This window comes from Bicyclus anynana, chromosome 3, assembly GCF_947172395.1.
Source record: "Bicyclus anynana chromosome 3, ilBicAnyn1.1, whole genome shotgun sequence".
Taxonomy (NCBI): Eukaryota; Metazoa; Arthropoda; class Insecta; order Lepidoptera; family Nymphalidae; genus Bicyclus; species Bicyclus anynana.
The window spans coordinates 12,112,196-12,136,963 of record NC_069085.1 but is presented as its reverse complement, the minus strand read 5'-3'; the positions used below and the strand labels follow the sequence as shown (position 1 = coordinate 12,136,963).

The following is a 24,768-nucleotide window of genomic DNA, read 5'->3' as shown; positions in this document are numbered from 1 at the left end:
GCCTACTATAAAACGGAGGAGGTTTTATTCGTAAATAGAATCATCATAGGAAAATATAACAATAGAATAGCTTGAAATTGGAAAGAAATGCAGCGTTCTTGTCTATGCAATGCGTTCATTTTTCTTATTTGTATTTTATTTAGTTTCGAATTGCGAATTTAAAGAGCGAGATTTGAAGATGCGACATGGCTGTACGGTGCCTATGCCTAGAATACGGAAAAATAAAATTAAAGAGAAAATTTAAAAAACAATTGGCGTGAATAAATTCTTAATTGATTTTTTTAAGAAATTCATTGTGAGTATTGTAACCGTAACTTACTTAATTACGCAACAATAACTGTTAACGGGAAATTTAGAAATTTTCAATTTATTGCCATCAAAGTCGAGACGCATTTACATAAATATCTACGAAAAAAATAGTATGTGGAGAAAAGAACAACGAGTGGATTCACAACGAAAGGAGTTTTTTAAACTATTATCTCCCACGTTTACCTCACATAGGTACTCATTGTTCATCTTCACAGCAGTCGAAAATCATGTTACCGGGTAAAACCATCTTCCTTATCATTCGAAATTGTATCATTTTGTACATGTAAGTTTTTATTAAAAAAAAACATTGAATACTGTACTGAATTATTTTATTTTCTCGCAATCACAGTGAAAAGTATAGTGTAACACGCGGGGCTAAAACCATTATAAAATCGGTTTCTATTTAGCTGTCCTCGCCATATGCCTCGTACAACCCTATTATCCATCTAAGGTACACCGTACAACCACTACGGTCTTCGATAACAATAGTACAGTCAGTGGTACACCAAACAGTCGTCTATTTCTTTCTACGGTCCTACGTTCACGTCGTTCACGTCTGATAGGTATATTTTATTAATCTGCGAACCAGTCTGTCTATTTATGGTCTCTCTTCTCTGTCTATGGATTTGATTTTTTGACGTTTAGCCCACTTCGATGTCACTTTGACATTTGACAATAATACGAAATCGAAACGAAAAGATTCGAGCTGCTCTAGCCATCTATAATTTTTACGTTTAATTCCAAATTGCATTATAAAAAAGGCAGGACATGTCACTTATCGATGTATTTATTACCACCAGTTTTCGCTAATAGCAAGACATGTTTATTAAAGTGAAAATCAGCTTCATAATATATGACCCAAAAGATTGAAAGTGAACATCCAAGGATTGCAAACTCGTTACAAGTAAGCTATCGAACCTTATCGTAGTAATTTGCAAACGTTATCCTATGGCCTACAATAATTTTGTAAATTTCAGCATTGTCAAACATGTTTGCCAGTCTAAAGAGTAAAATAAAAGAAGAAACTGGTAGCGACATTAGCAAGTTAACAAGCAATTGGCGTAGTGGAGCATTTTTGGGAAGAATTACACTGAGAGAGGATTCAGTAAGTACCTTTGCAAAATTTCATACCATTTCATACCATCTAATATAAGTTTTGTATACTAACCAAAACCAAAGACAAAAACAAAGTACCTATCTAAACAGTATTTGTTTTTTTTAAAAAACTTATGTATGATTTAAAGAATATTTGCCATATTTTTTTTTATAATATGACCAATATTCCCTTTCTCCCCCAACTAGTCGGGAAAGACTGTGATAGAAGTGGATGCGACAATAGTCCAATGGGCAGCGGAGATCGAACCACCAATCCTCTATGATGAGTCTCTCTTACCATAGCCTTACCTTACCTTACCTTACAGAGCTATTGAGGCTACAAAGGCTACAACACTTCTTTTTTACTTACAGTCAACAACTACTAGTCCCTCAAGTTCTGGTGGTCCAGGGGACACAACATCAGATGTAAGTCTATTTATATTGTAACAGCTATTTTCAATTCATTATCATCATTAGCAACCCATATTCGGCTCACTGTTGGCATGAGTCTCCTTTCAGAATGAGAGCTAATAGTCTACCACGCTGGCCCAATGTAGGTTGGCAGACTTTACACACACAGAGAATTAATCAAATTCTTAGGGATGCAGGTGTCCTCCCAATGTGTTCCTTTCACCATTTGAGACATGATTAATTTATGTTCAATTATGTATATGTAATTAAGTAAATTAATAGGCCTAAGAGTTGTGCTAATACATATGTATATTGTGAAGAAAAAATCATAGTAGACCAAGGCTACTGCCTCATCATCCCTCATCAAACTAGAAATATTGTTTCTTCTGATAGAGAGATATATTTTTGGTCCACAGCTATTAGTTGTCACTATGTTATTTTGTGTTCACGAGATATCTTAGGCATCCTACAGGCATTTGATTATGATAAAATTATCTTTACAATATTATGTATATTACAAAAAACAAACTTGGGTTAGTTGTACCATTTACTCTCATACAGTTCAAATCTGTATTACATTTAGCACAAAATACATAAGTTAGAATTATTTTAGAATTTAAACTATCATGAGTGTTATTCATATTAATTGATTATGAAACACGGCTAAAACTCACGTGATATTAGGTCGGAGTATGCCCGACTAGTTTCGAACCCGTACGGGGCCCTTAGTCATGAGCTGGTTCTTGCATCGCGCCACAATCCAAAATGTAGGCTACTTTTAATACCAATATTCCTAAAGAAATATAAATAGGTATTTGTGTCATTTAAGCTTTAAACTTGGAAATTATTTTAGATTAGATTAGACACAAAAATCTGTATTAATATGTGTCATAAATGACTTGAACAGTTATTGCACCATATTAGCATGTTGAAACTATACATATAAAGGGTGAAACTAATATATTATATCCATGACCAGATTTGATATATTAGTTGCTTCAATAATACTTAATACACTGCTATTTTAATAATAGCCACAGGTAGCCATATTCTGAAGTGGCAGTAAATGAGATTTTATTGTAAACAAATATCAGTGTAGTAAAAACTAAACTATTGTTAGAGTCTATTCGACAACTCATTTTACATTTTCTCATTTAGTCAAGGTTATATTTTTTAATACACTTTCGAGAAGTAGTAAATTATTTTATTTTTTGCATAAAACTTATTCATGACAGGAGAGTGTATACTGTAAAGCAAAAAATGATTAGCTGTAAATAGTAAGTGTAGTCAGAAGTTATAGCTTGGCAAAAATGTTCGTAACACTCCCGATGGTCCGTGCGGGCCGGGAGGGGGTAGCGATGCCCCACTCGCACGACTTCATACCCGCGCTCGTCTTTACATCTGTGCAGTCCGTTCCCCCCGTCGCCCGCACATCATGAGAGTGTCATCAAACAACTTGCCAAGCTATAGTGGTGTTTATTCACAGGCTCTGAAGAACATTTAGAGTTGTCAATCCCTGATATAATGTCAGAGACAGATTGGAGGGATTGACAATTTATTTGTCGAAAAGTCGAAGGTAGTTGCGTGGAAATTAATCAAAGTAGAGTAATGCTTATGACATAAACATACTTAATTAAAAATATTGAAGAAATTTGTACCCTCAGCTATACGGTAGAATACTCCGCGCCGTGTTCAGTACACCTCTTGTACAGAGCGGACTAGAAAATTGGTAAGATACCTAGTATCTACTGGAACTGGACTTGACCCTTGTCCTGGCGGACGGAACGCCTCGCTATATAAAGCTGAATGTGAAAGCTTACGCTAAAGTAGTAAGTAGACAACCTGCGAAGTATTAGGATACCTACGTAATAAAATATCTTCCAATTTGGAAGATTTATTACTTAGTACCATACCTTATAAGTAGCCAACTACGGAGTCTTGATCATAGTTGAAAGTTCCAACTAATGATCAAGAATCCGTAGTTGTCTACGGCGTACTTCATTAAATCACCGCAAATTCACCGCAATTAATGACAAAATCACCGCAAAAAGTGATCCGAATAATAGGCTAAGGCAAGCTATAGTGGTGTTTATTCACAGGCTCTGAAGAACATTTAGAGTTGTCAATCCCTGATATAATGTCAGAGACGGATTGGAGGGATTGACAATTTATTTGTTTTCTGATATTAACTTTTGGTAGTGAATATTGTTAAAAGAAAGCCCAGTTTCACCACCTTCTGATACTCGTAAGTGTCGAATAGTTTGACCATAAGTTTCGTCACTTTCTTGATTTATGTCAAAGACAAAATGTGAATATCAGACACTTAACAAAACGTGATGCTGAAACTGGCACTAAATATGTTAACTTTGGCGTAAGTCTATCACTGAGAGCTGCATGACACCTACCATTCTATTCAAACTCCCCTTTACTATAAGGGTGTAATACGATCCTAGCCTCACAGTGGGCCATAAAAATAGGCTGATGATGATGATAATTATTATATTTAGCCTTACAAAATTTTCAAAAAACAAACACTTTTACTACAGCCTGTCTTGATGAGTACTGTTTACCAACAAACAAATTAAAAATGAGGGTATAAATCACTAGTCATTTCACACCTAATAATAATTACAATTAACTTGTTCTTAAATTAATGAATATTAATTTGAGTAATAAGTTTAGAACAATTAGACATGGTTAATATATTTTATATAACATTTTATATACATAATTTAAAAGAAATAAGTTATGAAATGATGTGTGTTTTCTACCTTCATTTCTCTTTGTCGGTAAACAGTACTCATCAAGAAATGCTATAGTATAGGTATAGTAGTAGAAGTAAATCTCCAAAGGCCAAATTAAAAAAGAATATTTATTTGCAGTCAATATCTCCTCACCTACATGCATACTTGTCAGACCGCACCTCTGGAGAGGTGGACCATGCAGCACTGCAGCAGCAATATGTTGATCAGCTGGAAACTAAACTGAAAGACAGAGATGTGTACTGGGAACAGAAAATAGAGGAGCTAAAATTGTCTTTGGCATCTGTACAAGGTTAAATTTTGCTTACTTACAGTTTTAAGTATGTATAAAATACGATTGATTACTAGCAGACGCCCGCGACTTCGTCCGCGTGGAATTTAGTTTTTCACAAATCCCTCGGGAACCATGGATTTTAAAGTAGCCTGTGTTAATTCAGAGTAAAATCTATTTCCATTTCAAATCGGTTCAGTAAGTAGCAGCGTTAAAGTGTAACAAACATACACACTTTCGAGTTTATAATATTAGTAAGATTAATGTTTGAAAATATTTTACAAAATGTTGAATTTCTTACATTAGTAACAATATAAATGCCGCCGTACCGCCAAGCAATTAAGCGTTCCGCTTCGATGTCTTGTAGAAACCGAAAGGGGGGTGGATTTTCATCCTATTCCTGACAAGTTGGCCCGCTTCCATCTTAGACTGCATCATCACTTACCATCAGGTGAAATAGTAGTCAAGGACTAAAAATGGAATTAAAAAAAAATGCAGGTGAAGAGGCGCTCGCCGCACAGGCGGTGGCGCGCACGGCGCAAGCCGAAGCAACGCAAGCGATCTCTGCGCGGGACGCAGCCGAGAAACAACTGAACGAGCTCAGAGCGCGGCTCGCGGCGGCGGAGAATGCGCAGGACAAACTTGATGCCCTTACGGTAAGCACATTTTGATTATTATATGAGTGAATAAATAAATAGTAAATAATGAACTGAACAACAGTTTATAGTATTTGTAATAGGACAGGTTAGACAATGTGGAAAATCGTATTTTGTCTATGGTTTTGTCTGACAATAGGCTCATTTGGATAAGTTTATTGAGTGACATGATGCAACCATAAAAATACAAAATCAGATAGAGGATTTGGATATGTACAGCCTGACCATAACACTCCATATTAATCGACTCTGAAGACAATGGTTCCCAGGTCTGCCAATGCCAATTTTCCTGTTAGTCTGATTGCCTATCAAACATACAGAAAAAGACATATTTATATGTTTTTCAAGAGGTAAGGGGGGGTTACTAAAAGTGTAGTACGATGCATACATATACATCAAATACAATGTGGTCACATATTGTCACGAAATACATGCTCGTAACTGTTTGTTCATATGGGAGGAGGTAGAGCAAAATCGTCGCCAGTGGACCCGCGATAATGCAAAGTAGTCACCCATGGTCACGAAATAAATGCTCATAGCTGGTTGTTCATAGGAGGAGGTAGAGCAAAGACGTCGCTAGTGGGCCCGCGAAAATGCAAAGTGGTCAACAAATACATGTTCGTAACTGTTTGTTCATAGGAGGAAGTGGAGCAAAGTCGTCGCGAGTGGGCCCGCGAGCGCGTGGAACTAACCGCCGCGCTGGGCGCCGCAGACGCGCGCGCGCGCGACCTGGCCGATCAGGTGGAACTACTCAAGGCTGCGCTGCCACCAGAAAACCCTCACCATCATATGCACGATGACGGTACTTCATTCCTGATATTTAATACCATTTGAGACTTCAACCTCTAGAAGAAAATATTTTGATTTTGGTCTGCTGAAAATATTCATTCATTCAAATATGTCTATTACGGTTATATTTTAAGTCATTTTTGGTACTACAATTTATACCATATTATGAGAAATTGTGGTAATTTATGGGATAACTTAAAATTAAAGTTATGTTCCTGCACCTAAAGACGCCACAACACACTGAGGCAAAAAAAAAATACATAGCTATATTAAATTCTGATACCAACTAGGAAATGCAAACAAAACCAAGATTTTTTACAAATCTAAATAAGAGCGAAAGTAACTCATTATGAAATATGGAAATCCGATTGACTTACAATGATAAAATTTGGCAGGGAGTGTCTTAAAAGGTCTTAGGGTGGTAAAATTCGCAAGCATCCGCTAGTCTATTAATAAACGTTCTAAAGTTAGCACAAATTAGCAATGTACAAGTCGAAATATTAATTTATAATTTAATTTTTTAATTTATACTTTCAAATATATTATGTTGGTAATGTTTACATATGTAGTTTTTCACGTTTGTCATTTAAATTTTACCATAGACAAGAGAGAAGTGAAACCGACCGGCTGCGCGGAGTTCGACCGCCTCTGTCGAGAGAGGGCGGTGCTGTCGCGACAGCTGCAGGAAGCCAAGATGGCGCTCGCAGATGTCAAAACGTCGTGGAGCGGGCAGATCGCGACCTTAGAAACACAGGTGACCTTGAATTTTATTACATTTTAATTATATTTTCGTTGAAGAAAATAAATACGAGTATCTACTGTGTTTATGAGTTAAAATAATGGTTTTTTGTTTTACAATTTGAATAGTTAGACATGATAAAACTATGATAATCTATACTAATAAAGGTAAAGTTTGTAAGGAATAATCTTTTAATGTAATGGTCATACTATGAAAATTCTTTAACTAATAGTAACCCACTTTATATGTGACTGTAACTATATTTTAACCCGTATTCACGAAAACGACAACGCGGGTGAAACCGCGAGGCGTCTGCTAATCTATATGATATAAACTACGTTAGATTCTTATGAGTTGTTTCTAAATAAATATAGGTATACAAGAATTATTATTGTTAATATGTAAGTTTATTTTCCAACATACATTTTGAAATCAAGTATTATTAATTATCTTCGTGGTTTAATATAAGGCGTAAAATTACATATTCAAACATATCCGTGTAATGATCTTATTGAGGAAAAAAATTACAAATACATTTAAATAAAGGTAAGTATTTATATCAGAATAGTTTAGCTAACACATTATTCTTAACTTTACGATGACGTCTTAACAATAAAATTAAACATTTTTCTATCCATTGATTTTGCATGTGCATGCAGTATTGCATAATATTACATTCTGTATTCGATAGAATTATTTTATTGTTATGTATATTATTTTTATTTTACATATTATTGTGTTTAATAGTGTGATCTGATATCTGATATAATTATGATAATATAACGCATTTGCTGTTTAAAAAATCAATTCGCAGTTCAAGTCCTAATGGAAAAAATACACACACCACAAGTTGACCAAAAAGTATGAATAATTTGCTTAAATTAGCATAAATTATGATCCCTGTATTTGCTAACAAGTGGAAAATTTAAAACTCTTTATATCAATATTTTGTTAGGGATTTTTGTTTCTACTAAATGATTCTTAAAGAATGGATAGTGAGTGTATAAATCAACCTCTTTACACTCTCTGTTCACCTGGTACTTTGACGCATTTGCGTTACTTGACGATTTCTGCCAGTTTAGTTTACTGCCAGCCTAAATCATAAAAAACAACTTCGTTCCAATAAACAAATATTAAAATATAGTTTCTTAATCCATATTGCAAACAAAATATTGGTACAGATGTGCCTCAACAGGTGGCGCGAGTGTCGCGACAAGCTGGCGAAGAGGGAACGGAGAGACGGAGAATCGAAGCGGAGAAAAAGGAATTGCAGGAGAAATTGGCCAGTATGGCCGCCGAGTTAGACAAAACAAAACAGAACCTTGCCAATAGTGAAGCTAAGGTTCGTCTTTTTATATTGTGCTATTATATTTTATATATCTCTATTATTTAAATACCACAATTGCTTATTTACAAATAGTCACAAAAACTCTAAATTTGAATATCACGAATTGTGTTAGTAAGTTTTTTAAATTATATTATTTCAGTTCATACAATAATTCTTTCCATATTTATTTTACTAGATGTAAATATTTTCTAGGTTTAATCAAACCTATCTTCTTGCTTCTTCTCTTTAAATCCTCAAGACCATATTAAGACATCGCATTTTTTCTGTCCTATGCTATACTACTTTTATGCATGCTACTTTTATTTTCAACCACGCATTATAATCGGGAATTACCTAAGTAATATATCCAACTAAATGTAGAAGAATAAATAAATAATACCCAACCCACCCTGTACGGTACTGTCAGCTAGCGTACAAATTGAGTAAATAGGTGGCGTACAATGTACGTTAATAATTCAAGACAGAGTTCAATATTCTTTAACCATGTCACGAAAATCATGTCGCGACTGGAATGGACGCTAACTAGAACGACTTTTTCGTTCGAACTCCGGGCATGTTACTCCTTGCCCGGGTGAGGCGCGGGGATCTTGCTCCCTGGTCATGTTCTTCCAGCCCCTTCCGGGGCTGTGGCCTTTCTGCCTAAGGGTATAAATGGATGTCGATCCATGTGCCCCGCGCGGACTGCAATTTTTTATAGTATAAAACTGACAGTGTTTGTCTGGTCTGGCGGTAGGTGGCGCGTCTGGGCGCGGAGGTGCTGGCGCAGGCGCGCGAGCTCAAAGCCTTCCGCGCCTCCGAGGAGCGCTCCGCCGTGAGTGCCAGCGTCTACAGCATTTAGTTAGCCGCACGTACTTTACTTTTGTATACACGTTGTTTGACTATGCGCAACTCTAATCAATTTGTTCGATATACAAACGGAACACTACAATTTGATACAGAAATACACAAAACGTAGAGAACGCCTGTCTGTCATGAGTCTGGAAAAATGTCGCTTTCTCTTTTGTTATGAGGGGAGGAAAAAGAGAGCGAGATGTTTTCCATATTGGTCGACACTTTTTTCATCCGAGATACGTGGCCAAGTACTTTAAGTCTCATTTACCTAGATATGACTGCAAGAAACCGTCGTTGCCGTCGAAGATAGATAGTTATTGAATCATATGCTTAATGTAAAAAATATTTTTGTACTAACAATAATGACCCTCGTTTCCGCCTTATATCATCCTCATATTGATCTTTCAAATGCATGTATGCAAAAAGTATCAAATCAAACTAGTTCTAAATATTAACACTTTCTCACAATCATACTTTTCTCTCACTACTTTTACTACGCTTCTTTCTAGTTTATTATTCATACAATTATTGTAAGTTGGCCTACTTGCGTACAATTTAGTTGGTTTGTCAAACACTCAACCGTTTGGTTAAGGTTTAGTGTGTGTTCGTGACGTCATGAAACAGACCATCATGGCCGATGGCGTTTTGGCTCGTATTGTCAAAAAAGTATTTAATAATTGAAATTGTTATGGATTCATGTCTCAAAAAATTATGATAATTTTTTTTAATCTAGTAGAACGATAATGAACAATTTAAGACCCTTTTTTTAAAAGTGCAACTAGCCTATTGTATGCCTATGGTAGCTCTAAGAGTAAAAATATTTTAATATAAAATTATATAGATGAGCATAAGTTTTAACAAAATCCTCTTCACAATCATTTTTCCCTTAACAATTGAAGCAACATTATGATTATGAGTAATATTATGCTAGTGATATGGTTCATCCAGATTACATAGCCGATTACCCAATTAACCAGCTATGTAATCTGGATGAAGTTGCATTGACTTTGATCATTTTATTTAATAATGCAATTATTTACTAATTTTGATACAAATCATTAATCGAAGTTTCTGGTTTATAAGTACCAATACAAATTTATTAGAGTTGTTATGTATCTATACATTTATTTTTATTTATGATGGTAAGTACTTATAATAATTAATTAATCAAAATAAATAAGAAATAAAAATTAATCAATATTGCAGATTATTATTTACGTCATTTATAGTTTTATATAATTTCATATCTAGAAGTTGTTTTTGTCTATGTTTCTATTCAACGATTTTTTTAAGGTATAATGCACATAGTGCTTCGTGAATTGTGGTAGCTGCTAACATCCCGTTTTCAATAACCAAATTTGTAATAATTTGTCAGTTAGTTCAATAGCGACATTTTAATTATGCCAAAGTTTTGTTTGTTTTTATTTCTTTTGGTTATTGAAAACGGTAATAAGAATTTTATTTCTTTTGAAAAACACAATATGTGGCGGCTGTATGGCATTATCTTTTTAATTTTTTGAATATTTGTTCTTACTAAATTATATTTTATTATAAATGGTTCCTATATCTGTTAAAATTAAAATGTTCGTTATAAAAGTTTTATACGTAAAAATAGTACAAAAAGTAGTAAGTAAATCTCTTATATTTTTATTTTAGTTTGTGTTTGTTAGGGTATTGTTACAATTAATAGCAGATCGCACTTAGCCATCATTCGCACGAGAGTTTTTTTAACGGGCATTAAAAAGCGTTCAAATACAACAAATGCATTCCCAAGTATATTTCCACACGACAGTGTTTTTAAAACACGACGCTTTTTTATCGAACAGTGTTGCATTTTTTAATTTTGGAAATAGACCTTCATTTAACTTCATACTTACTAAAGGCTACGCCGGCCAACGCTGGGTTTTAACGCATCGCTTTTTTAACACTCGTGCGAATGAGGCCTTATTGTATCTTATTTTGTATTCTCACCGGTATAATCTAGGCTTACTGCTTCTTTGACACTTTATTACTTTATAGTTACTTTCGCGATAACATTATTTAGCTGTCTTATCAAAAATGATATCTTGTACTAGATATTTTATGAAAAATCACATGACAGTATTTATGTGTCACCGACTGTGTTACATTGTGGTGACATTTTCTATGTGATAAATATACATTCCATGTAAGTTTTTAAACCTATTTTAATGTATATGCAATATGAGTAGATTAATATTATAAATCATGTCAGCTATCAGATAAGCGATAATCGCTTTTCATTATATGTATGTTAGAATTGGTATAGATTTTATTTTCGTTACGCACCTTTTTTATTGACAAATAAAGAGTGTTTTATTTTAATTGTATATTTTTATTTTAACCTTCACTGGCATGGCATTGGCATTTGTGTTTGCTCACCAGTTCTAATGCTTATAGATATATAGTATAGTTTCTAGTATTTTTCATTTTGTTTCGCACTGGCGACTTAATTCAGTAGTAAATTTGATTCAATGTAATACAAATACCTAAGTACGCTTGTAATATTTCGCAAACTACGCTTTGAATATCGCAAATTATTATCGCTTGGCGTTGCGAAGCATTTAGTTCCAATCCATCAGTTTATTTACTCAAGTGTCTAAAAGTGTTGCCTCTTACTCTCTACCTTGTAAATACTTTACAAGGTACAATATATTACGATTTACTAAATATTATCTAGTCGAATAATCAATAATTCCTTTTTTTTCTGTTATTGAGTATGTTAGTGATTGGTGTCTGCTTGTAGTAGGAAGTTGTACAGACAGTGTGTGTGAAAAGTAAAGTTATGTTTATAAATTATCATCTCTCTGTGAGACTCTAACGGTTTTTATACAGGGTGCTCGGGAGTATTTCTTATAACTTCAAGGTGTTGACGAGTCCACTTATAGGAGCCGAATTACATAGCTTATATTTTTTAACTGAAAAATAAAAAAGTAATTCAAATAATTCCGACTATCCGTGTAAAACGCGTTTATCTATCCTTGCATTTTAAAATACGTAAAACTTGGCTACTTCATAAATATAATGTTGCGTATAAGGGACACATTTTAAGATCTATTTACAAAAGAAATACTATTTACCCCAACAAAAATTTATTTAAGAACACGTGTTCCTTGAACATTTTAAATTAATTTTCGGTAATGAATATAACCCCAGAGTTATGGGAAATTACACCCTGTATATCACACACCTCCGCCTGAATCACTCTTAAAATAATTTAATAATGCATCTCTGAAGTGCCGGTTCTATTACACACTAAATGCTCAAGTTTAAAGCTGTGCACCTTGCTACTAATGCTAGACCGTCTTCTTGAAATAGAGTAACTGTTCCTACTATATTTTAATTAATATTAATATTTACGAAGTACTAATCTCAGATTTTATTGTATTAATCACTGGCGCCATTTGTGTTTGTTAAATAACCTAGCGATTATAACACTGTATTTCTTATACAGGGAGATACTTTTTGGTGCTTCTGTATTGTTAATAGAATACATTTTCAGCAACACTTTGTACTTATGAAAAGTTTTTTTTTTTCAATTGCTGAATTCAAAAATATGAAAATAATGGACACATTATTTTCAAACGCCACCGCCACGACGCGCTGCGGCGCACGGCGGTCGTTGACCTTACAGCTGATCGTTTTGTATATCTAATGATAGGGTGACCCTTAAAATCTGTTCTAAAGAAAAAGATATAATTCATGTCTATTCGTTTTGTGAATTTAATATATTTATCTAACAGGACATGACTGCAGAATTTGAGAAACGTATCGAAGCCCTCATAGAAGAGAATAGAGAGTTGACAGAGGCGTTGGAAAATGAACGGACCCTTGTGAAAATACTTCGGGAAAAAGTTGACAAGTCGAACCGGCTGTACGATGAGCAGAAGGCGGAGGTCAACCACCTCAACTCTGTGATGACCGACATGCAACACGACTACGTTGATATACAGCGGAAGTTTGACAAGTAGGTTATTAGGTTCTTGATTTTCACTAACATCCAATGATTGTTTGTTCAGCCCAAACCTTGGAAGATATGTTTAATAGTTGTCCATACTAGCAAAAGTTGCTCTGTCTGTCTCTCTGCTTCCTTTTCACGACTGTACCGCTGGACTGATTTGGATGAAATTTGGTATAGAGATAAATTGAACCCTTGAGATAGGCTACTTCTGTCCCATGTCCCAGAAAAATCTTTGAGTTTCGTGTTTTTTGTAAATAAAAAACAATTTCATGCAGGCGTCCGGTAGTTTAATGTCTTTAACAACTAAACTTGTATGCAAAGTTGGAGTTATGTGTAACTCGGAATTCCCAGAGATGTATTAGTACATGCTGTATAAAAAGTTGCGCCATTGAAAATGTTCAAACACCCTAAAATTTTTAGATACAATTTGTATTTTTTTTTATAAAGAATTTTTTTTTTAACTGGACCAATATTCTCATTCCCTCCAACTAGTGTTAAGTGGACAATATCCTAGCGGGCGGGGATCGACCCCGGTCTTTACTGTTGAGATATTGAGGCATATACTATTATAGTAATCATCATCATCATCATTATCAGCCGATAGACATACACTGCTGGACATAGGCCTCTTGCAAGGACTTCCAAGAACATCAGTCTCGAGCAGCGAACATCCAGCGGCTCCCTGCAACCCGCTTGATATCCTCGGTCCACCTAGTGGGGGGAGGGGGGTCGACACTGCGTTTTCCGTTCCGGGGTCGCCATTCCAGCACCTTAAGACCCCAACGTCTGCGACCCGCTGAGTGACTTTGAGCCTTCTAATAAGGCCCATAGTTAATACCTACCAACCAAGTCTCGGATAAATAGCACAGGCTGGTGTCGGGCAGCAGCGATACCGGTGCTGAAAAATCCAGCTCTGCGAATGATTATACTCATCAGCGTGGTCATTCTTTGTCAAAGTCAACCTTTATGGTTAAAATCAAAAACTATTATGTTGAGGGAATCTTTTGTCGTAGGGAGAAGCGTGAGAAAGACGAAGCGCTGCTGCGGAACGCGCACATCTCTCAGAGCGTCGAGATGAGCCACTGCAACGTGCGCTACTTGGAGACTGAAATTGTTGACCTCAAGCAAAAGATCACCGACTTAGAGGCCGTCATCGCGCAACACAAAGAGGTAACTAAGATTGTTTAATTTTTTGTTTTTTTTTTTTAATTAAAGGCGATCAGCGATCTTACGAATTGAAACAATAGAAAGTCTTTTGAGATGATTCACGTTATCAGATAGACAAACTTTTAATTCAGCCAATTTAGTAAGTTACAACATTTTTAAAAATCGGTTTTGGTTTTACTCAACTCCATTCTTTTGACGTTTCTGCATGATTTCGAGTAATTTTATTCAATCTGAATTTTAATTACACTAATAAAGCTTATCTGTAAGTTGGTAACATATTGATAAGATACTAGAGATATCCAAAGCTGCTCTAGAAGGATCTTACAAATCAAAAGTCTACTTGGAGAATTCTTCACAGCCTGGCACAACACGACCCGGCACCCGTGAATCCAAGAAATGCTAAAATATTCGGTCCATAGCATGAATATAATACAACAACTTTAAAAAAGTGACGCCTGCTTCTATTCAATAATCGATATAAAAGTAAACACCTTTAATTCCAGAACCAAGCCGAATGTATGATAATTAAGGAGAGCGAGGCAGCTAGGATAAAAGAAATTGAGCAGTTGCAGAGGCGGATCGAATTGTTCGCTGAAACGGAGAGCGCTCTCAGGAAATCCACACAAGACTTAGAAAATGAAATCTGTGATAAAAATAAGGTACTTGAACTGAATTTATTGTTGGGCAATATAAACTGAATTTTCCTGGAAAAATAAACTAAAAAAGAGTGTATTACCACGGTATAACCAAGACTCTGAAATTCGCATCTGTAATTTTTAGTTTTGAACACTACGTACCCGGGGGCGTGTTCTAAACAAACATACCTGTAATGAAAAAATATACCACACAACAAACTCCTTATATAATTAGAAATTGTTATGTTTACTGAAAATAAAAAAAAATGTTATTCATCAGTGTTCAAAAAATATTTTTTTTAGAGCTAAAGTTGATTATTTTTTAAAACTACTTATTATTCATTGACACAGATATAAAGATTCCTTTTGAATAACATCCATTTGTCACTGGTGAATTGGTGATGTTGTTTTTTAAAACCGAATTTATATTAAAATAAAATGGACTTTTTTTAATAGAGCTCATATAGAGTAAAGTTTAGTATAACGTTAGTTACTTAACTTGTTTAATGTAAGGCTATTAACAGTGATATAATACTAACTAAATTTACTCTATGTAATGTTATTAAAGTATATTTTCTTATAATACAAAAACATAAGCGTCTTCATATATGAGGCTATGCGGGCATCGCCCCCCGGTTTCTCTATAGTATGCGCGTTATCATCTGAGTCGTCCGGTCATAAAAGTCAAAAAAGATAGGAATGTGCAGCGCGCCTACCTGCGCACCCTAATTATCGATAAACGGCTACCTGCGCACGTGCTAATGATGAGTCAATAATGATTTGGACGATTCTGATTGGTCGGTTTCTAATTTAATTGCATTGCGTATTTTTTTTGCTATAAATGTGTTTACTGCAATTAAATAAATACATTCATGTGTTACTCGTTGCGCACTATGGATACTTTATTTTCTAACGTTGATCTGAAGAAATTACATGGCGATATTAGCCCTCAAGCTCGAACACTGATTCACAACGTATTCCTGTTTCTCAATGAATTGAAAAGTGATCCGAATAAAGTGGCTTCTCTAAATTTCAACAAACCACGTGAAATGGCCGCATTTGTTTGTGGTGTGAGCAGAGCGACAGTGGACCGAATCAAGACGGAAGTATCACAATCAGGCAGTACCTGTATACCAAGAACAAATTTTAAGAAACCACAAACCGTCACTAATATTGACGATTTTGATAAAAGTGTGTTGAAGCGAACTGTAGCTTCATTTTATGAGAATGGAGAGTATCCATCCGTGGCGAAAATTTTAGAAAAATTCCGTGAACAATTACCCGATTTTAAATGCGGCAACACTTCAATGAGAATACTACTGAAGGAGGTTGGGTTCCAGTATAAGAAAAATAGCGAAGGACGTAAATATTTAATGGAAAGAACTGATATTGTTTGTGCTAGAATGGACTTTTTAAGGAAATTGGATTTACTTAGAAGAACTAACGATCAGCGACCACGTTTCTATCTAGACGAAACATGGATTAATCAAAACCATGCAAGAAAGAGGATGTGGCTTGGAAGCAACGATGAAGGAGGTTTCAAGAATCAGCCTGTGGGAAAAGGCCAAAGATTAATAGTTTGCCATGCGGGTTCTGCAAGGACTGGCTTCGTTCCAGATGCGAAGCTAATATTTAAAGCGGTGAAATCAAAGGATGCTGATTACCACACAGAAATGGATGGCGAAACATATATGGCATGGTTTTCCGAATTCCTGAATCTACTTGAAGAGCCCTCAGTTATAATTGTCGATAACGCAAGCTATCATTCGATACAGTTGGAAAAGATACCCACAAGAAACACGAGGAAAGCTGAAATTCAAGAATGGTTGACAAAGAAAAAGATTCCATATTCCAGCAACGAAATTATTGAAGAATTAATAAGAAAAGTAAAAGCCAGTAACCCGCAGAAGGTCTACGCTTTAGACCATCTGGCAAATGAACGAGGTCATGAAGTAATAAGGCTCCCTCCATATCACTGTCAATATAACCCAATAGAATTAATTTGGGCACAAGTAAAGGGAGAAGTTGCGAAGAATAATAATACCTTCAAGATAGCAGATGTCGAAAATCACCTCCACCGAGCCATAGAAAATGTCACACGAGAAGACTGGGCCAAATGTGTTAGGCATGCCGAAGAACTTCAAAACAAAGATTTACAAAAAGCTCTAATTAGAGATCACGCGCCGCTTATAATAAATTTGGCAGAAGACGAAGATTCTGATGATGAAGACTCAGATGAAGATTAATTTTATTTAGTTAATAATTATATAATATGAAATATGTATTATATTAAATCAAATATTGTTAATTTTTTTAATTTTGTGAACAAGATACGATAATAAACTTTACTTATCGATAATATGTCTTTCATTGTTACACCCTTCACTAGACGGCTCCATAAGACCCATAAGTGCAAGCGAGATAGATATAGAGAAATGATTTATGGCCCTAAGACTCAGTTGTTAACGCGCGTACTATAATGCCTTGATCACACGTACCGAGCAAACGGGCGAGAGAGTAATATGTTCCTCGGCCGAGACAGTGATGTAAGCGAGTAGTTGTTCACACGTTTTGAAATTAACACAGACAGTTCAGATAAATTGAGACTACAATTCGATTATGATGAATCGCAAAACGATTATTAGAAAATATACGAAGTTACTCTATATAGGGGTAAGTAGCAAGGGTCATCAACTGACTGTAAATGAAAAAAATGGGCCCTACTATCTAAACTGATCTGGTTTTATCAAGTAAAAATATTAAATATGTAAAACATACACATAGCGAAATTCGTGTTATGGCTCTTATGAAAACGCGCATGACGCGTTGGGGCAATCACAGAGAGACCAAATAGCGAAATTTGTGTCGTGACTGACATGCTATATTATCTCAATGCTAAAGAAGTAGCTTTAGCATTCTATGTTCTGTGTGTATTACACTTTTTTCCCAGTTTATTTGAAAAAAGTACCACTGTAAACGTTAGTTTCCAAATTATCCTAATATATAACTGTTCCAGAAACATTTTAATTGTAAAGTTTAGCCGAAACTATAACTTTTCGTCAAATAAAATGGAAAATAATGCAATTTTCAGAAAATAAAAACATTAGACAATCGGATATCAGACATGAAGAAAACGTTACAGCGGGAGCTACAGAGCAGCAAGTCAGACCTGAGCTCCGCCGAAGAACAGGATATAAGTAGACGGTAAGCTTTTTGAAATTATGACGGTAAGATTATGATTTTTGGTTAATGATGAATTTGATTTTTGATTATGATCTTTTTTTGAATACATACACATTTTTAGAAGAATGGGTAGGTGTGTGATAAGAAGTCTGAAAATGGCGACAGTGACAAATATCTTTAGGTTAACATGGTATATATATTATGGATGTGTGACGCGTAGGAATGGAAGATACAATATTTCAATAAGAACATTAATATTACAATTTTAAGGGCACAAGCCGTACAAGAGAGGAAGTTCACAGAATAAATATAGAAGGAGTAGGTAATATGTAGACGTATGATAGAGGATAATATTGCGCTGAATCCACTTAAAGATAGGCGTCCACACATCCGTGTCATAACTCGTAAGTATCGGACGCACCGCATCAAACGGATCGTAGTATTCTTTGTATAGAAAGTCATACAAGTGCGTCCACTGATCTGCATAATAAGGATTGCATAGAACGGATTTTGTCTATCGTAAAATTAAAAATCCGTATGATGCGATGCGTACGATACGTACGATGCGTATAATTGTGGATTCAGCCTACAGCCTAACATTAAACAGATTTTTTATTTTACGGTGGCTTTTTGCAATCCGTACGATGCGGTTCAGTGGACACACTTGTATGACTTTCTATACAAAGAATACTAAAATCCGTTTGATGCGATGCGTCAGCTAGTTGCGATATATGAACCTACTATAAGTACGACAAATACAAGGCGACGATTATATCCAATTTGGAGCAGTAAAGAAATTAGTATAGATTCTATATTGGTCTACAGATATCTAAAACACGTGGTGCTCCGTTTCCTCACCGCGCGCGAGCTAGAAGCCCGCCAACTGACGCGCGCGCTAGCAGTGCTGCTGCGACTGTCCGCGCACGAGGAAGCGCTACTACGCGCTGCATTGCCTGCGCGTAGCGGCCTGTCTGCCTGGTTCCCCTCCCTCAACACTTGATCCACTGCCTCATACAAGTCAGTAGCAAGAACGAAATATTCATAATATTAATGACGATTGTGTGACTGTAATATACATAGTTGTATGTGGTATGGTATCCAATGTTATTGGACTAAAAATGGGGAAGCTAGACGAATTTATGAAGGCTTAAAGTTTGTGAGCCTATGTGAGTGAGCTCCTACCATTACAGTATGTTTGTGTATAATGGATGGAATGGATGAATCCTCAAGAATAAAACATGATTTTTTGTACTTTGTGTAATGGAGCTTAAACTATGGCAGAAGGCTTCAAAGGTCCAAATCCCCAAGTATAGAACGTGATTTTTTGATATTTCCTAAGTTTCTTGGCAATCATTTACTAACGACCTTTAAAGTTTGCTGTCTAACGGTGTCATTGGCGACGGGGGACATATTTGATACGATATATGATATCCCGTAGTAAATATTGAAAAATTGCGTTTTATACTTGGAAAATTGAGGATGTGCATCCTTAAATCCTACCTTGCTAAAGCCAAATAACTTAATGGCAAACTTTTAGCTTTTATAAAATGAGGTCAAAGTTTTACCCTTATGTAGGTTTGTGTATCAATTCAAACAAAATGGTACTTATTGACTTTGTATTTAAAGTTTAAGTTTGTTTATACAGAAAACGCGTTACGTGCCTATATTTTTTTTAATTTTGATTGATTTATTAGCTTACGTGTTGTAATAATATAATAAAGTATAAAGCTTTTCAATCTTCACAATATACAATAATGTATGGTCAGTTCCACCAACTGTTAACATAGTGATAAGGCATCTGTTGCTTTTAAAGAACAACACACTGTTATAATGGAATTGAGTTAAATGATAATAATATGTATTAGATTAGATAAAATAAACAAAAGGGACATTTATTTATTCTTTAAGGCAGCTTTTGGTTCTTATTTCATTTAATTGAAGTTCCGAATTCAGCTTTGTACATTTTTCTCAGGAAAAAAACCATGATAAATAAGGGCTTTCATTTAGATTTAGAAAGGATTTTTGTTAATTTTAGATAATTGTGGACATCGAATCCAGAGCAGTCTTGTCAGATTATAGATAGATATTTTGTTAATCACTCTAAGATATAGTAAACTATAATTTATGTACGTAGGTACACTTATTTCGTCTGATTTACTTTTTGTGATATGATTTTAGTTAGCACTAAAAAATCTATTTACACAATATTAATTATTATATTTTTGATGTTATTTAAGTAGTAATTTGATTTAGCATTCCATTTATTTATGTAATAATAATATTAAATTATTTACATAACTACATTATTTATAAATTACGATGATGGTTTATGTCAGCCATTGACGATTCTCAATTATTCTCACGTTTCTGCAGCGCAAACGGCAGTGAAGTCGTTTCATAAGTCGAGCTGTCATGCACGCAGCGACCAATATGTGAAACGCAGAAACGTGAGAATAATTGACGGTCATTGGCGTGCATTATAGAGATATAGTATAGGTAGTTATAATACCTACTGATTTACAATTACCTTTTTGACTTAGTATGATAAACCTCATCATTATTTTTAGTAAATATACGATATTATGGCGTAATGTAATGGAAAATATTTTATAACGTTGCCTTAATAGTTGCTAGTCAAAATTTGAGAATAATAATAAGTACACACGATTAAAGATATTGAGTTGGAAAAGTGATTTGGTAATATTTTTTCATCACACTTGTGTGTTATCGCTTATAAGCTCATGGTACGCTATGTATTAAAAATGTGTGTTTTTGGCTTTATATTACTGCCCTTGTGATTTATGATATTATTTCGATTATGTTAATTTCATACCTTACTGCAATTATGTAGTTATAATACAATTAATTATCATTTGTTAATTTTGATTGATTTATTAGGTTACGTGTTGTATGTAATAATAAAATACCATATATATAATGTAATAATATAATATCATATAATCATGAAGCATTCTTAATTTAACAAGGGTTTATTTCTTCGACAAGTATCTCCTTGATTATATGTATTATTGATTAAATTGTAAATACCGTTAGTTTATGATCTATCTCGCGAGGTTGTGAACTGTCGATAGATTGTAAACTCCATACATACTCCTAAAAACCGGAACTTGAGCGGCTTAGTAACCAATGGTTAGGTTAGGTTAGGTTAGATATTTTTTTATTTGTGAACGTACAAGTAAAAAAAACCTTACAATCTACCTAATAATAAGACGTTAAATTATGACCATTATGTTGCGGTTCACAATCGACAGTCAAATTATAAACTAACGGCATTTACAATTTTTTGGTGACATTATACATACGTTAGTTATAGGGCCGTATGTCGCATTACTTCGCGTCTTTGCTTTCAACACAAAACACATTACATATCAAATCAAATGAAATATTTTTTGTATAAAAAATATTAGCAATAGCAACAAGTGTGTTGATAAACGTCGTATAACAGCAGGCGTCCACGTACGTATCGGACGCATGGCATCGAAAAGATTTTTGTATTATTTATATAATAAGTCATACAATTGCGTCCACTGATCCGCATCGTACGGATCGTATCGAATGGATTTTATCTACAGTAAAATTAAAAATCAGTTTGATGCGATGCGTTCGATACGTACGCGGATCTGTGGACGCCTGCTATAAAACGCGAGTGCATTGATCGTTACATTCGGTATTTATATCGAATACTGCTTTGAAGTATAATAACTAAGACTACATAATGTACTTTGTAGCAATTGTGGTGTGTTAGGTGACTTTTTTTTATAAACAGCGCTTGCCACGCGTCAATTATATTTTTTTCATTACATCTATCGATCTCCTATTAAAAATGGATGCACAATCAGCGAGCGACCAAACAACGTCCCCACTCAATGAGTGCCAAACACAACTTCTTGGCACTGAATTCAAGTAGTCGCATTTGCAAATACAACCTTAAACTCAATGGTTAAGGTTGAATTTGCTCTGAATTTGGGATTTTATTGAATATTGGACTATATTTAAAGGCTTTTAGGTATAATTTTCTTTAGCAATAATTCTAAAACTGTCAAAGAAGTTGGCCAGTTTTTAAGTGAAATTTTCTACATGATTGTGCGTCCTTTTATTATAAGAGGTCAATGATTACATCATTATAACAATCGTTGAATGTTGTCATGGACTGTCCAATGTCCATTGATTCTTGGATAAAATATGTGCGCCGCCATTTAACATTTTAATTCACAACTCATGCAGTTATTATTATAATTATCATAAACGTTAAAATATATCACGTATGGCAATCCGTTTTATACATTTATATTGCATGAAGTAGAGCCGATTTATGAGCGTTATGAAATTCCAGCAAAAATAAAAAAATGCAGATCCAATAAAAATTATTAGAAGGATGTTTCCTTCTAACGATTTTTATCAAATATGTCCTTTGTATAAATAATAAGAATGAGCAACCTTTTTTTTTTAAATCAACTGAACACTGCCCTTCTATACACATCTTTTGTTATCCCTGTTTTTTCATACTGAATATTCGTAGTTTTCTGTTTGATAAAGAAAATTGTTGTTGTTGTTGTTGATCCTAGTTATTGAAACATATTGTTTATATGTTTCAATAACTTTGTATTTAAGTCAATTGTGTTCACTCCATATACACGCAAAATATCATTAACTTTGCTTAATGGTCTTAGTTTAAAGCAGCGTAATAAAAAAAAGGATTTTTCTTTTAACTTAATCACAAAATCAATCGAATTCGCCTTCAGTCCTGGGGATCTAGATGCGACCAAGTGAGGAGAAGTAGACAAAATGGCGTCCATTTCATTCGTCCCAACTCAATGAAAGAGACAGTGCTATTGAGGCTCTAATTTACACCGCCATTGGTTGAATCTATTTCTCTGCACTAGATATGTTGTTGGTCGCATGTTAGCACTACGGGTGTGTCAATACACATTTCGTTTTCGGTTGCTATTTCAATGACACATAGAATTAATCATTGAATTAGGTCCAAATGTGTTGCTTATATTCACAGATTAAAGAGTAATAGGCAGATAGAGCGTACGGAACACGGCAGGGATGCAGCCATTTCAATCATAATTTTTTTTATCAAAAAAAAATTTTAATAAAAAAAAACACAAATACAAAAACTAATATATACTCGAGTCAGTACGACACAAAGCGTCGCATCAGTCATTTTCAATATTATTCAAGAACAATCGTCTTAAGTTTTTAAATATTTAAAAACTGTTCACAAAATATAATAAAATAAGACGGAGTATTTTTTATCCATTTTGAAATACAAATTATGAAAAAGTTAAGCGGATGTCAAGGAAACACGTGGCGTTTGTTTTTTTTTGTGTTTCACCGGCCTCACCGCGCTGCTTATTGCTCATTCTGTATCATTCTTTATTCTGTGCTAATATTGTAGATATTGTATAATTTCAGAGATCTTATTCTAGTCATAACTTTCTCGAAATAACGTTAGGTATTATATCAAAGTATTTTAGTTTATATACTTACTAATAAGTAGATAAGATCCCAATCTACAATGATCTTCACTGACAAACTTTTTATATAAATACATTATGCAAACAAACACCTACATTACCCAAAATTAGCGGTTTTTTTTTTCGAAAATAACTGATGTGTTTTATTTTAATAGTAATGTTTGCGATTAGAATCCTACAAGATTATTTGTTTATGAAAATGTTACGAATATGTCAAAGATCGAAAACGCTCAGTGAGCGGAAAAATAGCTCACAACGCGTTGTGGTCACAGTAAAACATCCATATGACGAATTTCGTGTGATGGCTCTAATGAAAATGCGCACGACGTTTGTGGCAATCACAGAAAGACCTTAATAGCGAAATTGGTCTCGTGGCTGTCATGCTATTCGATCTCAACGCGTTGTGGCAATGAAAAAAAGCCATGACGCGTATGGAATTTCATTTGATTAGTCTTTCTGTGATTGCCACACCGCGTGCGCGTTTTCATTAGAGTCATAACACCAATTTCGTCATATGGATGTTTTACCGTAACCACAACGCGTTGTGAGCTGTTTTTCCGCTAACTGAGCGTTTTCGATCTTTGAGCGTAACATATACATACTGTATATAATATTAACTTATAAACTAGCTGAGGGCAGATCCTTGTAACTTGGGATCATAAGTAGCAGGCACTGAATATTGGCTGTTTGTTATCATAGTATAAACAGATGTAGCTGGGCTTTTTATTTTATGTTGTCTGATGTTTATGTCCAATACAAAAATATCTTTGAACTTTATATTTTGTAACGACGAAACATTTTATTATACTTTATAGATCTTCAGCAGATATTGTTTCCATAAATAAATTATTGAAAAAGAAGTAATTTGTTTTAAATTGTACCTCATCTTTTTTTATTTCTCTCATCCATTTAATAGTAGTTATTTTTTATTATGTCCATAAAATACAAAATAGAATATAAATATTAAAAAATTAAAAAAGAAAAATTCAAACCGCCTGCGGGACATTCGAGTGCCTAAGCAACCGGTGGTCAGGGCTCCAGAGTGAGGAATCTCCTAACAATACGCGCCGTCTCAAAAATCATTGCTTT

The 24,768-nt window shown here is 34.6% G+C and overlaps 1 protein-coding gene across 3 annotated transcripts; it reads left to right on the top strand.

Moving 5' to 3' along the window:
* Nucleotides 1-969: 969 nt before the first annotated feature.
* Nucleotides 970-24,539, top strand: LOC112056777 (golgin subfamily A member 1). Of its 3 annotated transcripts, XM_052891113.1 has the most exons (14): nt 970-1,213; nt 1,287-1,414; nt 1,777-1,830; nt 4,698-4,869; nt 5,347-5,504; nt 6,144-6,306; nt 6,896-7,047; nt 8,228-8,374; nt 9,114-9,191; nt 12,973-13,196; nt 14,204-14,360; nt 14,861-15,016; nt 18,084-18,196; nt 19,001-24,539. In XM_052891113.1, exons 2-14 carry the CDS (start codon nt 1,298-1,300, stop codon nt 19,173-19,175), a joined length of 1,866 nt encoding a protein of 621 aa, XP_052747073.1. In that variant the 5' UTR covers nt 970-1,213; nt 1,287-1,297; the 3' UTR covers nt 19,176-24,539. The 3 variants fall into 3 exon arrangements, with proteins under 3 accessions (XP_052747073.1, XP_023953033.1, XP_023953025.1); XM_024097265.2 differs by lacking the exon at nt 9,114-9,191; XM_024097257.2 differs by lacking the exons at nt 8,228-8,374; nt 9,114-9,191 and having other exon boundaries at nt 971-1,213.
* The last annotated feature ends 229 nt before the right edge of the window (nt 24,540-24,768 follow it).

Bases quoted from the DNA above. Each gene is read 5' to 3' on its own strand.
- LOC112056777 (XM_052891113.1), top strand. From the start codon at position 1,298: ATGTTTGCCAGTCTAAAGAGTAAAATAAAAGAAGAAACTGGTAGCGAC. The intron at 7,048-8,227 runs GTGACCTTGAAT...GTGCCTCAACAG, and splicing joins TCGCGACCTTAGAAACACAG to GTGGCGCGAGTGTCGCGACA. The intron at 14,361-14,860 runs GTAACTAAGATT...CTTTAATTCCAG, and splicing joins TCATCGCGCAACACAAAGAG to AACCAAGCCGAATGTATGAT.